General features: G+C 40.1%; 1 protein-coding gene across 5 annotated transcripts in view; it reads right to left on the minus strand.

Annotated features, from left to right (window-relative positions):
- Positions 1–1,349: 1,349 nt before the first annotated feature.
- TBC1D31 (TBC1 domain family member 31) overlaps positions 1,350–14,226 on the minus strand; it is a 74,041-nt gene continuing 61,164 nt past the window's right edge. For 3 of the 5 annotated variants that reach the window (XM_072603159.1, XM_072603156.1, XM_072603155.1), the window contains one exon: positions 11,316–11,673. In XM_072603159.1, coding sequence (XP_072459260.1) covers positions 11,623–11,673 — 51 coding nt within the window. In that variant the 3' untranslated portion in view covers positions 11,316–11,622. Of the gene's footprint in view, positions 1,516–11,315; positions 11,758–14,226 lie in introns of those variants that run through there. The other 2 variants (XM_072603158.1, XM_072603157.1) reach the window with 2 other exon arrangements.

A 14,226-nucleotide genomic window follows, 5' to 3' on the forward strand; every position in this document is an offset into this window, starting at 1 on the left:
TTCTCCCTCCCTCTCCACTTGTAGATTGTATATGTGTGATCATGTAAAACATATCTCCATATTAGTCATGTTGTGAAAGAAGAAAACAGACCAAAAGGAAAAAAACACAAAAAAGTGAAAAAAATAGTAGGATTCAATCTTCATTCAGACTCTGTAGTTCTTTCTCTGGATGTGGATAGCATTTTCCATCATAAGTCCTTTGGAATTGTTTTGGATCACTATCATTGGGAAGAGCTAAGTCATTCACAGTTGATCATCATACAATGTTGCTGTGTACAATGATCTACTGGTTCTGCTCATTTCATTTTGCATCATCTCATGTAAGTCTTTCTAGATTTTTCTGAAATCTGCCTGCTCATAATTTCTTATGTATTCCATTAGTATTCCCTCATATCTATATACTACAACTTGTACAGCCATTACCCAATTGATGGGCATCCTCTCAATTTCCAATTTTTTGCCACTACAAAAAGGGCTGCTATAAATATTTTACATACATGTGTATCCTTCGCTTTTTCTTTTATGTCTTTGGGATACAGACCTAGCAGTGGATACCAACCTTTCTGATTAATGCACACTCTTCCAGAGCCTCATTGACTAATCTCAGCCGATACCTAGGAAGCCAAATTCAGTGTGTTCCATTAGGATCTCTAATTCACCATGCTTGCTACCTGTAGTTAGTACCTTTGGAGATAGAAATCTGAAGCCACAGGTTTCAGTGCTGGGGCCTTGGATTTTTGCCTCCTTTGATTTTTGGGAGGCCTCTACAGTTGTTCTTCCTACATTCTAATTATTCTTTATGGCATTGAATATGGTAAATATACATACCTCAGCAATTTTCTCTGTGTCTTTCTTTTCAATTTAAAAACCTTTTAATTAGATTTGCAAGGCTCCAGGCTGATCCGTTTTTTAAAAAAAATCAACTCTTCTTAGGTGCAATCACTCCCTGGCCAGGATCCCACTGTCCCTACATTTAAGCTAGAGTATAGCAAATCCATTCTCATTCATCACTTTATTGCATTTATTAAACACTTTCTGTGGCTCAAGTTCTGAGGTGCAGTGGATAGAGCTCTGGAGTTAGAGACAGGAAGACTCAGTTAAAATCTGGCCTCAAAGTGACTTAGCCCTGTTTCCTTTAGTTTCTTCATCTGTAAAATGAGCTGGAGAAGGAAGCGGCAAACCACTCCAGTATCTTTGCCAAGAAAACCCCAAATGTAGGTCATGAAGAGTAGACACCACTGGCCAACAACTGTGCTACATGTTAGGTATTTCACCAAACTGCCTTTCTTTTCTTAAGTTCCTTCCTTTGACTGGGAATAGTGATGAAAATATCACATTTTGCCACTAAGTTTTTAGTTTCTTCATTAATTGACTTTATTAGAAGACTTCATTATCTTTAGTAAAGTTTTCTAAGACATGTTCTGGTAACATCAATTGTACCCACATGAATCATCAGAAGTTGGAGGAGTTATCAGCTTCCATATACTTTGGGAAGTTCTTCTCTGTTGTATAATCCTGTAAGGTCAATACAATAAGAAGACAGTAGCCCTCTTCACTGATGACAATAATAACAGCTAGCACTTATGTCGTTGGATTTGAACTCAGGACTTTCTGACTCTAGATTGAGCATTTATCCTCTGGGCCACCTAGGAGCCTTACTGAATAATAATATTTATACTGCCTATGCTTTCAGGGGTTGTGGTGAAAGTGGTTTATACAACAGAAAGTGCTATTCAAATGGGAACTGTTATTGTCTCATGAGGAATCGTGGGTGGATAGAGACTGGATAGAGGGTTGAACTTGAGTTTAAATTCTGCTTCAGACATTGAATAGCTGTGTGACTCGGTGCCAGTCATGTAACGTCTCTTGCCTTCTTTTCCTCAGCTATAAAACGTAGATAATAATAGCATCTGCCTCCCAAGGTTATTGCCAGGATCAAATGAGATAGTATTTGTAAAGCATTTTTGCAAATCTTAATGTGTTATATAAATGATATTTCTATTACCTTATTCCATATTTGGATGGTTCCGTTAGGAAGTGCTTCATGGGTGGGGTCAACAGTCAATAAGCATTTACTAAAGTGCTTACTATGTGCCTGGCAATGTTGCTGGGCAAGGAAGCTGGAAAAGGGTGGGATGGGAAAGAAGACAGAAAATGGAATTATTGTCAGTCATCTTTCATTTTCAAAGAGGCTCAGTGACGTCATGGGTGATGCCTTGACTCCTGTGAGAACTGGATTTTAGTGAGGCAGAGTGGCGCAAAGTCATCAGCCTTACTCTCTGTTCCAAAGTCACTGAAGTCCAGTGGCAAGATAAAGTCAGGACAACTGGAGACGACCCAGAATGCAGTGGATGACCTTGGTGTCTCTGATGTCTGACCAAACTCTAAGCACTCCATAGTGTCTGCTTCATGGTCACTGGAATGATTTGTTCCCATCCCCCCATTCTACCATGGTGAGCCTTCATATGCTTGGGGTAGGTACCCCTCTACCTCACCAATGGTTTTGAGGCCCGTTGGTTACCCCCAACATTGTTTGGCCTATCTGCTGAGACGGTTTTTACCAGGGTGTGGCTTCTGTGCATGCTACAGCTTCTTGGAGCCACAGGTGAGAGTTAGGTGAAGGTGAACACCAAAGGTGGATGAGCACCCTTGGAATAGGGCTCATTAAGCGATCACACCAGAGGTACTAGTTCTCCCTGAACACCTCACACACCCTGGAATTGGATTTAAATGAGGGAGGGCTGTGCAAAGTCACCAGCCTGACTTTTTCCTCTGGAGTCATCTGGGTCCAGTGGCCAGGATGGAAGAACCAAGGACAAAGAACCACTACAACATCCTGGAAGATGGAATATCAAGTACAAGGTAGAGCAAGTAGATCAATTTAGCTGGAATACAGAATGGGGGAGGGTATTATATAACAAGCCTGCAAAAGTGGGCTGGCTGGAGCCAGACTATGAAGGGCTTTATCGGCCAAATACAGGCCTTTGCATTTTATCCTAGAGGTCACCAATTAGGAGGATACTAAAATAACCTAGGATAGAGTGAAGGAGGGCCTGGCTGTGATGCAGAGGTAGAATCAACAAACCTTGGTGACTGGATCTGAGGGGAATGAGGATGAGAGTCAAGGATGACTTCTAGAGATTAAAAGGAATCTTTGAGTTTTGGGTAATTTGGAAGGATGGTGGAGCCCTCAACTTTTCCCTTCAATTGTCACTATGATTGACCAAAAGTCAGTTGCTATCTGTGTGACCTTGGACAAAGCACTTAATCTCTCTGAAACCTATCTCCTCATCTACCAAAATGAGAATAATACCTGCTGGCTCTGCCTCACAGGGTTGTTAGGAGACTCAAACTACACAACTGCTGATTATTATTGTTTCAAAATCTTGTCTCTGTTAAAGAAAACTTTCATAATTAAAAAAAAACCCACAGATCATTAAGGACATTTAGAAATACCCCATTACTGAGATGGGGAAAAGCCTCTAGGTTCCCTTCTAGTTCTGAAATGGGCAGGCAAAAACACCAGATGATGCTCCTGGAAGTCTGAGAAAATCATAATTACAATAAGGCAGGACATCATGCAGATGTTTAAAAAGTACATGAAACAGAGTTATAGCCACAGAAGTTTGAGATATAAAAGAAGTTGTTTCCCTGCAGTCAAGATAGATTGTCTCAGCTGAAACCGGTATTCATTTTTGTTCTCTTCACTCAAAACTGTCGGACTGAATTCTCCAACAAAAAATAAAAACAAAACAAAACAAACAAACATAACCCAAGGAAAGATGTTTGCCCTTCTCTCCACCAAATGTCAGCGAGTAATCATATCTGCCAGTTCTTTGAGCTCCCAACTGTAGTTTATCTGGGTCTGGTGACCTGAACTAATTAAGATTCAGTTCAATAAACATTTATAAAATTGTCAGGTGCTAAGAGCAGTGACACAAATAGACAGTCCCTGCCCTCAAGGAGCTTAGAATCTCACAGATGAAGACAATTCAAAAAGTTGGAATCACCAGGAGAAACCACCAGAGGGTACTCAGTGAGGGGGGTATGATGTTCAGTGGAATGGAGAACAAGCCAAGAAGAGAGTTAGTTACATGGAAACCTTTGGAAGGAGTTTAATGCTCCCAGCCCTCCCTCCAGAGGGGAGAGACAACTTAGCGTGAGTTGAGATACTGAGTATTAAAAACTGAGTTAGTCAGTGTAGTGATGAGATTTCAGGTGACCAGCTTATCCTGGAAGGCATGATGGAGACGTCCCCTGGAGTAGGAACGCTGATGGAAAGTGGTGAGAGTAACTAATTCTCTCTCTTTCTTTGTCTCCTTACATATTTAGGTATTAATTCTCTATAAGTCATTTTTGTCCATTCCAGTCCAAAGACCATTCTCCTTGGCAGAGCAAAGAGAAGCAAAATAAAAAAAAAATACTTAGAATAGCTGTCTTCAAGTATTCAAAGGGCTGTCAAGAGAAAGAGGGATTAGATTCATTCTGCTGGGCCCCAGAGGATGAAACTGGGAACAATGGTTGGAGTTTGTAGGGATTTGACCTCAGTAGAAGAAAAAAGTCCTTCCTAACAAGGAGAGCTGCCCCAAGGGTTGTTTCCTCCTCGATGGAGGGCTTCAAGCAAAGTGACTTGATGCTGATGACTTGTCAAGTGTGACTGTAGAGGAGAAAATGATTGTTCAGGTGGAGTTGGCTTAAATAGACTCCCATGATCCCTTTACAACTCAGAACCTGTGATTCTGAAACAAGACAAAGTCTACAGAAAAGCAACAAGATCCCCAAAGGATGGAAAATGAGGAATAAAAACAAAAGTTAAGGATATTAAAATAAATTAGTCCAGGGTAGATATTATTCTTAACTTTTTTTGTGTGTTGAGAAGATCTTTGGCAGTCTGGTGGTCTACAGACTCCTTCACAGATTCATTTAAGATTCGTTCATTCACAGATTCATTCATAATGAATTAGATTCATTATTGAAGGAAATCTTACATTTTTAGTTCGTTAATGAGGCTGCTTATTTTTTTCTAAGTTCACAGACCGTGCCCCTCCCACCAAATCCAATCCAGGACCACAGGTTAAGAATCCTTGTTCAAGGAGAAAGAAGGTTAATTCATGAGCAACACAACTGTAGTCAAGTACCATTTCCAAAGATAGAAGTGAAAAGAACTGAAACTGCAGTTGCAGAGAATTAATTAAAAAAAAACACACACACACTTTTATCAGCCAAGATCCACCTTCTTACCCACCTACTCTAATCTTACCTTCCCCCTCTCCTCAATTCAGAACAAGAGATAAATAAAACCCATTACAAATATATAGGTGTGTGTATATATAATATATGTTTATATATATGTCAGTCAAAACTAATTTCCACATGACCATGTTTCTTTTTTCATTTTGAGTCAAAAAATTATTTGTCTCCTTTGCATTTTCAGGAGGTAGACAGCATGGTTCACCTTTAGTTCTCTGGAATCCTCATTGGTCTTTATGCTGATAAAGATCTCAGTACAATAATATTCCATCACCTTTACATACCATAACCTGTTCATCCATTCCTCAATTTATGAGCACTACTTCAGATTCCTATCCTTTGTCATCTCAAAAAGGGCTATAAATATTTTTATGCAGCCTTAGAGTTTGTTTGCTTAGGATGAATCCCTCCCTTAATCTATCCCCCCTCTCAATTCCAACCTCTCCTTTCTTTCCTATTTTCCTTTTGAGAGAAATGAATTTCTTTCACATTACTCTGATGATGAGTTAGGGAGGTCAAATTCATTTTGAAAGTAAGATGCTCTCACTTGTGAGGTATCAACCTCCAGAGTTCGGTCTAAGAAAGACAAACGGTATTAGGCTGTTTATGGGTTTATTTCTCTCCAAGCCAATGGGCATGCATGCATGCACGCATGCACAGCTATAGTCAGACCTGGGGTCGCTTTGGGGTTAGGCTGCACAGATTATAAAGTCATGAAGTAAGGAAGTGCCCCTGACTCAGGATGTCTGTGCAAGCTTAATCTGGTCTTGTGATTGTTGATACACAGGAGGATTTGGGGTTCACTTGGACAGCATCACGTAATATTATTGATATGCCAGTCCACAAGGACTCAAATTGTCTTCTAGATTGGCTAGTTCAGGTTTCTGCCTTTTTTAGGTGATGAAGGACTCAAGCAGGTCTCACAGAAATCAGTTAATTTTTGTAAGACATCAATTAGAAACATAAACTATTGAGCGAAATGGATTTTTGTTCTTCCGTCTTTTGATCAGTTTGACTGAGAGGGAGGTTCAAGTGTCAGCCAGTCAGTTCCACCTTCTTCTTGTTTGTACCAGTATCTACTTGTGAACTCTGATAATGTGAGATCATGTTCCCTAAACTTCCTTTCCCTTCTCCCACCCTCTCTGTGTATTCCTCTTCCTTTCTCTTTCCATTCTTAAGATCAAAACGTAACAGAACTACTCGTAGACCTTGCCTAATTGGATTCTCACTATGAACCCTGATGATAGGGCGCAGAAGGGACGCATCTGTCATTTCCCCATACTTGAATGTAAGTAGTTCATTCTTACTTAGTCCTTTATCACTGTTCATTCATATTTACCTTTGTATACTTCTCTTCGCTGTGTTTGAACTTCAAAGTTTCTCCACATATTTGGTCTTTTTATCAGGAATGCTTAGATATCTTCTTTTTCATTAAAGGTCCATATCCCCTCTGTAACATTATACTTAGTTTTGCTGGGTCAATCATTCTTGGTTATAAGTCCATATCCTTTGTCTTCTAGAAAATTGTATTCCTAGTTCTCTGTTCCCTCATGGTGGTGACTGCTAAATCCTGTGTGATCCAGACCGTAGTTCCTCGGTAATTGAATTCTTTCTTTCTGGATGCTTGCAAAATTTTTTTCTTTGGAAAAAAACCGAAGGTCTGAATTTTGGTTATGATGTTCTTGGGAGTTTTCATTTGAAGATTTCTTTCAGGGGGTGCCCAGTAGGTTCTATTTCCACTTTGCTCTTTGGTTCTAAGAAATATGGATTTCTTGAAAAACAATGTCTAGGCTCTTTTTTTGGTAATGATATTCAGATAATTCAATAATTTTTTTGAAAACTTTGTTTTTTTGGTTACATTTTAAGTTCTGAACTACTTCCCTCCCCACCCTGCATTAGAGAAGGCCACCACTTCACACACATACACGCACGCACTCACACACACACACATGCACACACACGCACATATACACACACATGCACATATACACACACATGCACACACACACACATGCACACGTAAAACCATACTACGCATACCTCTATTTCAAGCAGTTCTTTCTCTGGAAGTGGATAGCATCTTTCTTTGTAAGTCCTTTGTAGTTGACTTGAGTATTATAATACTCTGAATAACTTAGTTGTTCACAGTTATTCTTTAAACAATATTGCTGCTACTGTACACAATGTTCTCTTCACTGCTCACCAATTCTTACAGCACAGTAGTATTCCATAACAATCATATACCATAAGTGAGGGGCATCCTCTCAATTTCCAGTTCTTTGGCATCACAAAGAGAGCTGCTATAGATATTTTAAAACATATATATTTTTTCCTTTTTCCCTGTTCATCTTGAGAAACAGCCCTAATAGTGTTATTACTGGGTCAAAGGATATACATAGTTTCCAGGCATAGTTCCAAATTGCTCTCCAAAATGTTTTTTTTCAATCCCCTCCATCAACTTCTCCAATCCCTCCTATCATTTTAGCCAATCTGATAGGTATGAGATATCTCAAAGTTGTCTTAATTTGCATTTCTCTAATCAATAATTATTTAGATCATTTTTGTATGACTATATCTATAGCTTTGGTTTCATTTTTAATACTGTTTATATCCTTTGACCATTTATCAATTAAGGAATAACATATTCTAATAATTTGACAACGTTCTCTACATATTTGAGATATGAGATTTTTATCATGAAGCTGTTTATAAATTTTTCTACCAATTTTCTGCTTTCTTTCTATTCTTGGCTACATTCTATTCTTGGTTTTATTTGTACAAAATTTTCAATTTAATATAATCAAAATTATCCATTTTACATCTCACAGTGTTATTACTTGTTTATTCATAAATTCTTCTCCTGTCCATAAATCTAAGTAATATGTTCCATGTTATTCTAAATTACTTATGATATCTCCCTTTATATCTAGGTCATGTATTCGTTTTGACCTTATCTTGGTAAACTGTTGTAAGGATCCTGGAAGGGTGGAGTGAAAGGCCAAGCAAAGTAGAAATCTTATGCTGTTTTTGTTTTACTAAACTTGCCTCTGAACAACGTGATTAAGGAGGTTCTTTCCCATCCACTGTGGGGCCTGGGAAGATTTGTAGGAAGGTCCATGCCTTTTGTTAATGAAGCACTGATTCTCAAGGGTGATGCCCTCTGGCTCTAAAAAGTGTATAAAGACTCTGAGGTGCAGTTTTATTTGGGGGCATACTGACTGGAAGTGTTTGGCCAGGAAAAGACTCTGGGAAGCCACTAAGGAGCCCCCCCAGTTTTGAAAATCTGGATGTTGGTGCTTCCCTCTCTGGTAACTATGGTCAGACAGTTGGACCTGTCTGTTGAACTGTGATTTATGTATTGATTATGGTCAGGCAGAGGAAGCCATGTCTGTTGATCTTTGATTTCTCTGTATTTTCTTTGAAGTTCAGGGTGCTGACTCCCCTGAACAAGGTGAATGATATATGTACTTGGTTAAAGGAATTATGCATGCGCTTGATTAAAGTATTGTTAACCCCTCAAAAGTTGCCTTTCCTTTTATGAATGCAGATCTAAGAACCTGTGCAGGACTCCCCGTGCATGCTGGAATGCTTACTGATACAACTGTGTAAGATATTGGTCTATATTCAATTTCTGCCAGACTGCTTTCCAGTTTTGCCAACAATTTTTACCAGTGAATTCATATCTCACAAGCTGAAATCTTCACATTTGTCAAACATAAAGTTACTATAATCATTGGTCCAATGTTCTTAAATTTGTTCTTGATGTGTTTTCAGGTCAGTTGCTTTTTCTATGAAATACTTTACATTTTCTTCCCTTTTTTTTAGTCTTTTGATGTTGTTTTGCTATTTTTTTGTTACCTCATGGAGTCACTGGTTTCTAATTTTCAGGGAGTTGGGCAAGGATTTGCACCTCTGTACCAAGCTGTTAATTCTCTTTCCAATTCTTTTCTTCATAGCTCTCATTTCTTTTCCAGTTTTTTCCTCAAGTGTTCTCATTCCATTTATAAAACAAACAACAACAACAAAGAACACCTCTAACTCCTTTGAAAATTCTTGTTTCATCTTTTCCAGGAAATTCAGTGGAGTTTGTATCCAAGCTGTATTCTCCTCTGAAGCTTTGCTTGTCGATGTTTTGGAGATGTTTTCTTGTTCATGTTCACCGTCCCTGCCACCATTATGGCTCCTTACGGTGAAGTTCTTTTTGGTTTATTGGTTCTTTCAGCCTCCTCTTGACCTCAGGCTTTTTGCCACATTTCTGAAGGAAGGGTCTGGAGCTGATCCCACTGCTGTCTTCTTGGGGTGTTGAGTGGTTCAGGATCTCAGGGACAGGCTGGAGACCTGCACACTTGCATGACTCCCAGAGTGGTGTGATGATGCAGGGTAAAATGTGATTGGTCCTGGCCTTATCTGACTACTGCAAGTTCCTGACTGGGTTTGAGTTTGGGTTGAGCAAAAGTAGACTGACCTCATTAGCCAGCTGAAAACCTCTATTGGTTCTAAGTGGCACGACTGTAGGCTCCTTTTTGGTCTGGGATTCCTGCCTTGGTTATTCCTTTGCAGACTGGGTTAGAAGCTGGAAATCAGGCCTTGCTTTTGGCCTGAGGTATGAGCCATACTATTGCTGTTGCTACTAGCTTTTGAACTTCCTCATTTCTTGGTACATAGTCCAGGCCTCCCTACCCCAAATTGCTTTTGTTGTGTATAGGTCCCCACAGATCTGGGATTGGGTAGTGGGTGACAAAGCTGCCTATTGGCATTACCCCAGTCTCAGTACCGTGAGGGCATCCCAGGATGGGTTTCTGCTAGTGCGCAGAAACTCTGTGGGTTTCTGTGGGTACTGGAGGGCTCCATGTACCACATGCTTTTGCTTGGACTGTGTGTGCAGACCCGTCTCCCATGTCAACCTGGGCTGGACAAAGGACTCACCCTGAATTTTTCTGAGTTTTTCCATCAGGATTTGGTCTGGTGCATTTACTACTTGTTTGGCAGTGGTAGACAGGAACTGAGGTGCATCGCTTCCTTCTACTCTGTTATCTTGGCTCTGCCCTCAAAGAATCATATTTCATGGGAAGAAAAGTCCCTTTCACCAACAGAAAGCTCATACTGAAATAGATTCCTTATCACCAGAGTTCAAGAAGATTTGAAATGTTTGATGATAGTCCTGCTTGGAGAGATCGTTTGATATTCCTTCTAGCCCTTAGATTTTATGAAGCTATGCCCAGGTGTGCAAACCTCTCTATAACTCACAGATTCTTAACAACCAAAAAAGGTTCTGTTTTTCCCTTAGGAAGATGATGATATACAGATCCACCCCAAGAAGATCCTGAAATTTGAGTTGGCTTTCTAGGGCAAAACAGAAGGAAATGCCTACTGGGGGAAAAATTTCAATTCTAAAAATTTGAGCCCTTAACCTGCAATGATCCATGAAAAGCAAAACATTCTCAACAAATAGGTTAATTAGTTTGATCATTAAGAAATTCACTCTTTTGATGCAGAAGAATAATAATGAGGGTATTCTTTTGTTTATGTTGCTAATTGGTATCTTATCAAAATTAACTGCCTTCACAAGGGAGAGCATCTGACTTTCAAAATGAATTTGACCTCACTGATTCACCATCAGACCAGGTCCTGTGAGGATGGGTAAAAAAGCAAAGTAAAAGAAACAGAAGAACTTATTAATAAAGCCAAGTTTTAGCTCATCTAAAAAGAGCCCAGGTGGGGAGGTATGCAGTGGAGTGGGAAGCAGCAAGCTCTGGAATTAGGAACCTGGGTTTCTTTCCTGGCTCTGACAAGGAGCTATTAGACACATGTGACCTTTGGCACCTTGATCAAGTCCCAAAACTTTACCGGGCTTCCAGGTATATGGCTAAGAGGTCCCTTCCAGGTCCTGATCCAAGATCTTAAAGATTATTATTACAATATAATATATATGTGTGTGTGTGTGTGTGTGTGTGTGTGTGTGTGTGTGTGTATATATATATATATAATATAATATATAAAGATTAAATTTTCTTTTGTTAGAGATTTTTAAAAAGTAAAATAATTTAAACCAAAGGCAACTTAAATGATTTCAAAATAAAAAAAGATGATTTTATTTCAAAAAGCACAAGAAACTATTTACAAATAAACTGTCAGATTACATAAAGCATACATTATTTTTCTTTGATACCCTATCTCTATATACAAAAAAGTTGATTTAGGCAGAATTTAAAATGATCTAAAATCAGTTTCTTTGATTGCAAAATAAGCAGGTATCTGATCCGTTTCAGGTAATTAGAAGATCTGTACCATGATGTTGGTGGGAAGGAGGGATGTGGTATCTCTGACAAGCCTGCTGGGCATGCTTATATCGAAGTTTCCTTATTTCTGACATTAGTTCATGTTCTTTCTTTTCCAGCTCTCCTCGTTTTCGATCCAAAGAAACTTGCAAACAAAAGTTTAAAATGAAAAATCAGGTTGATTCACACGTACAAGCAATACGGGCACCTTTACTTTCAGACTGATGTGCTGTAAAATCAGTGAGGTAAAGCAGATTTATTAAAAAGCACCTTTTCCCTGAACATTCAAGGATTTCAAGGATACTGATTTTCCATTCTACAAATTGGCAATCAGGTCTGTTGAGGAAAGGTTTTAGGTTCATCTGTAAATGTCTACATTCTGTACAGTAGGAGGATTCTTCAGCCTCCCCATTTTGTCCTCAAGTATAGAGGAGGAGGTGGTCTTTTTTCTTGCTATAGCTAACACATCCACACTGACCCTGTGCAGTGGGAATGGCATGGTGGGAAGAACTGCCAGTGGGGGAACCCTTCTCCTTTATCTTTCCCCTATCCCCAGACCCCTTCCAGGGCAGCTGGGCAGGAAAAGCAACATGGTTACCCACACCACTTGAATGAGTGGGAAGTCATCAATTACAAACCTACCAATGAATTAGAGGCCCACCAGGCCTTCTTTTCTCCCCTGCTATGATGCACTTCAGATCCCTGGGGACTGTCACCTATACCCATGGTCCCCTGGGCCTTGTAACCCACCCCCTGAGAGAGCAGCTGAACCCTTATTCTATGTATGTCTCCTCTAATTAGAATATGAACTCCTTGAAGGCATGCACTGTCTTATTTTCTTGCTATCTGTGTCCCAAGACCTCTGCAAAATATTAAATATATAGTAAATGTGTAACCATTTTTTATTCCTTCCCCTTTGGCTATAACTGTACTTAAGGCACCCCTATCTCCTCATCCTTGCTCCAGCTACCATTTTTCTTCTCTCCTTTATTGTTTAACTTCTAGAAAGAACAGTGTACATTCTATTCTCAATATACTGCAATCTGGCTTCTAGCCTCATCACAGGGTACTCTTTCTACCATTACCAGGGAGGATTTCCAAATCAAATGGCCTTTCCCTCCCCTCCCAATCATCACCCACCCAATTCATTCCTTTGTAAAAATAAGTTAGATTCCCTGAGTCTGGACCAGCTCCCTCTCTGCCATGAACACCAGCTACAAGTGTTTTGCTGCCAATGATGAGTGTATTTTTGTGAGTGTACTTCTTAAAAATTCCAAATAGTTGGGTGGGAGGGAGGACACAAATATTCAAAGAATTTGGGGGCAGCACTGCAAGTTGTAAGAATCCCAAAAATTCAGCCCCTCATAGCCTGTCTCCCTTACATAGACAGCTATATCTGAAACTTAAGAGCCTTTGGGTACCACCACAGGACAAACTCTCATTGCCTGTTTGCTGCTTCTGAGTGGACTCAATGGATGTGTGACTGCTTATGGGGGGAAGACAGTGTGACATAGTGGAGACAATTTTGGATTTGGAATCAGGAGACATGGAATTAAATCCTAGGTCTGCCACCAAGTGCCAGTGCAAGTGCCTATTTTGGGCAGGGCATCCTTCTCCTCCAATTACTCACAGCACTATGCCTGGGTCCCTCCTATGCATTTATCACATTTCCTGTCTAACACTTCAAGTTTTATTCCTTCTGCTTATATAGAGACAGGTAGGTGATGTGGTGGAGATAACACTGGGCCTGGAGTCAGGATCTGTGTTCAAATACAACCTTAGATACTTCCTAGCTCTGTGACCTTGGGCAAGTCACTTAATCCTGTTTGCCTCAATTCCTCATCTGTAAAATGGAGACACACTGGAGAAGGAAATTGCAAACCATTCCAGTATTTTTGCCAAGAAAACTCAACGGACAAAGTCCATGGGGTCACGTTAAAATCAGCAGGACTGACAACTGAACAACAAAAAATCACATATAATTGCCTTGAGCCTGAGATTGTGCTGCTCTGAATTCTTGTAGATTCTCAAACCTCTTTGGGTCTCCATTCCCTCATCTGTAAATCAAAGGGGCAGGACTAGGTGACCATTCCATCACATTTGCTAATGATAGGAAATCTTTATACAGCAATTTACTTTGTGCCACTGTGTTAGGCACTTTATAGAGAGCCCTGCCTGCATCTCCGTCTTGGCCTAGACGGCCTGTCAATGGCACCCCACATTCACCATGCCCACATCTGAACTTAAATCTCTGAGCATCACAGAAACATTTCTACCTGATTGATTGCAGAGGCTGTGAAGGGGCTGGTTCTAGGCCAGGGATGTATTCCCTCCTCCTGCCTGGCACTGTAAACTACCTGACATTTATTTTGTTTGCACATATCTATGTTCTCTCCTCCAACAGCAAATAAGACCCTTGGGAGCAAACAAGATCCAGGATTATTCACTGTTGTAACTCCGAGGCGGAGCACGTTGACTGGCACAGATAAGCACTGGACGACTGGTTGTGGCAAGTTCTGCAAAGTGCTCCTCATTCATGCATCTCTCAGGCCCACAGAGGCAGCTAAGAGGAAGATGTCCAGAAAGATTTTGATCTATTTTGCCCATCAGAAAGCAGCAGGGTAGGGGAACCAGCCGTCCCTTTCTTGGGCTCCTACTTTTCCCCTCCATGACCACATAAAGCTGCTTCCTCCATTCA

The sequence above is a fragment of the Notamacropus eugenii genome, chromosome 4 (genome assembly GCF_028372415.1).
Source record: "Notamacropus eugenii isolate mMacEug1 chromosome 4, mMacEug1.pri_v2, whole genome shotgun sequence".
Taxonomy (NCBI): Eukaryota; Metazoa; Chordata; class Mammalia; order Diprotodontia; family Macropodidae; genus Notamacropus; species Notamacropus eugenii.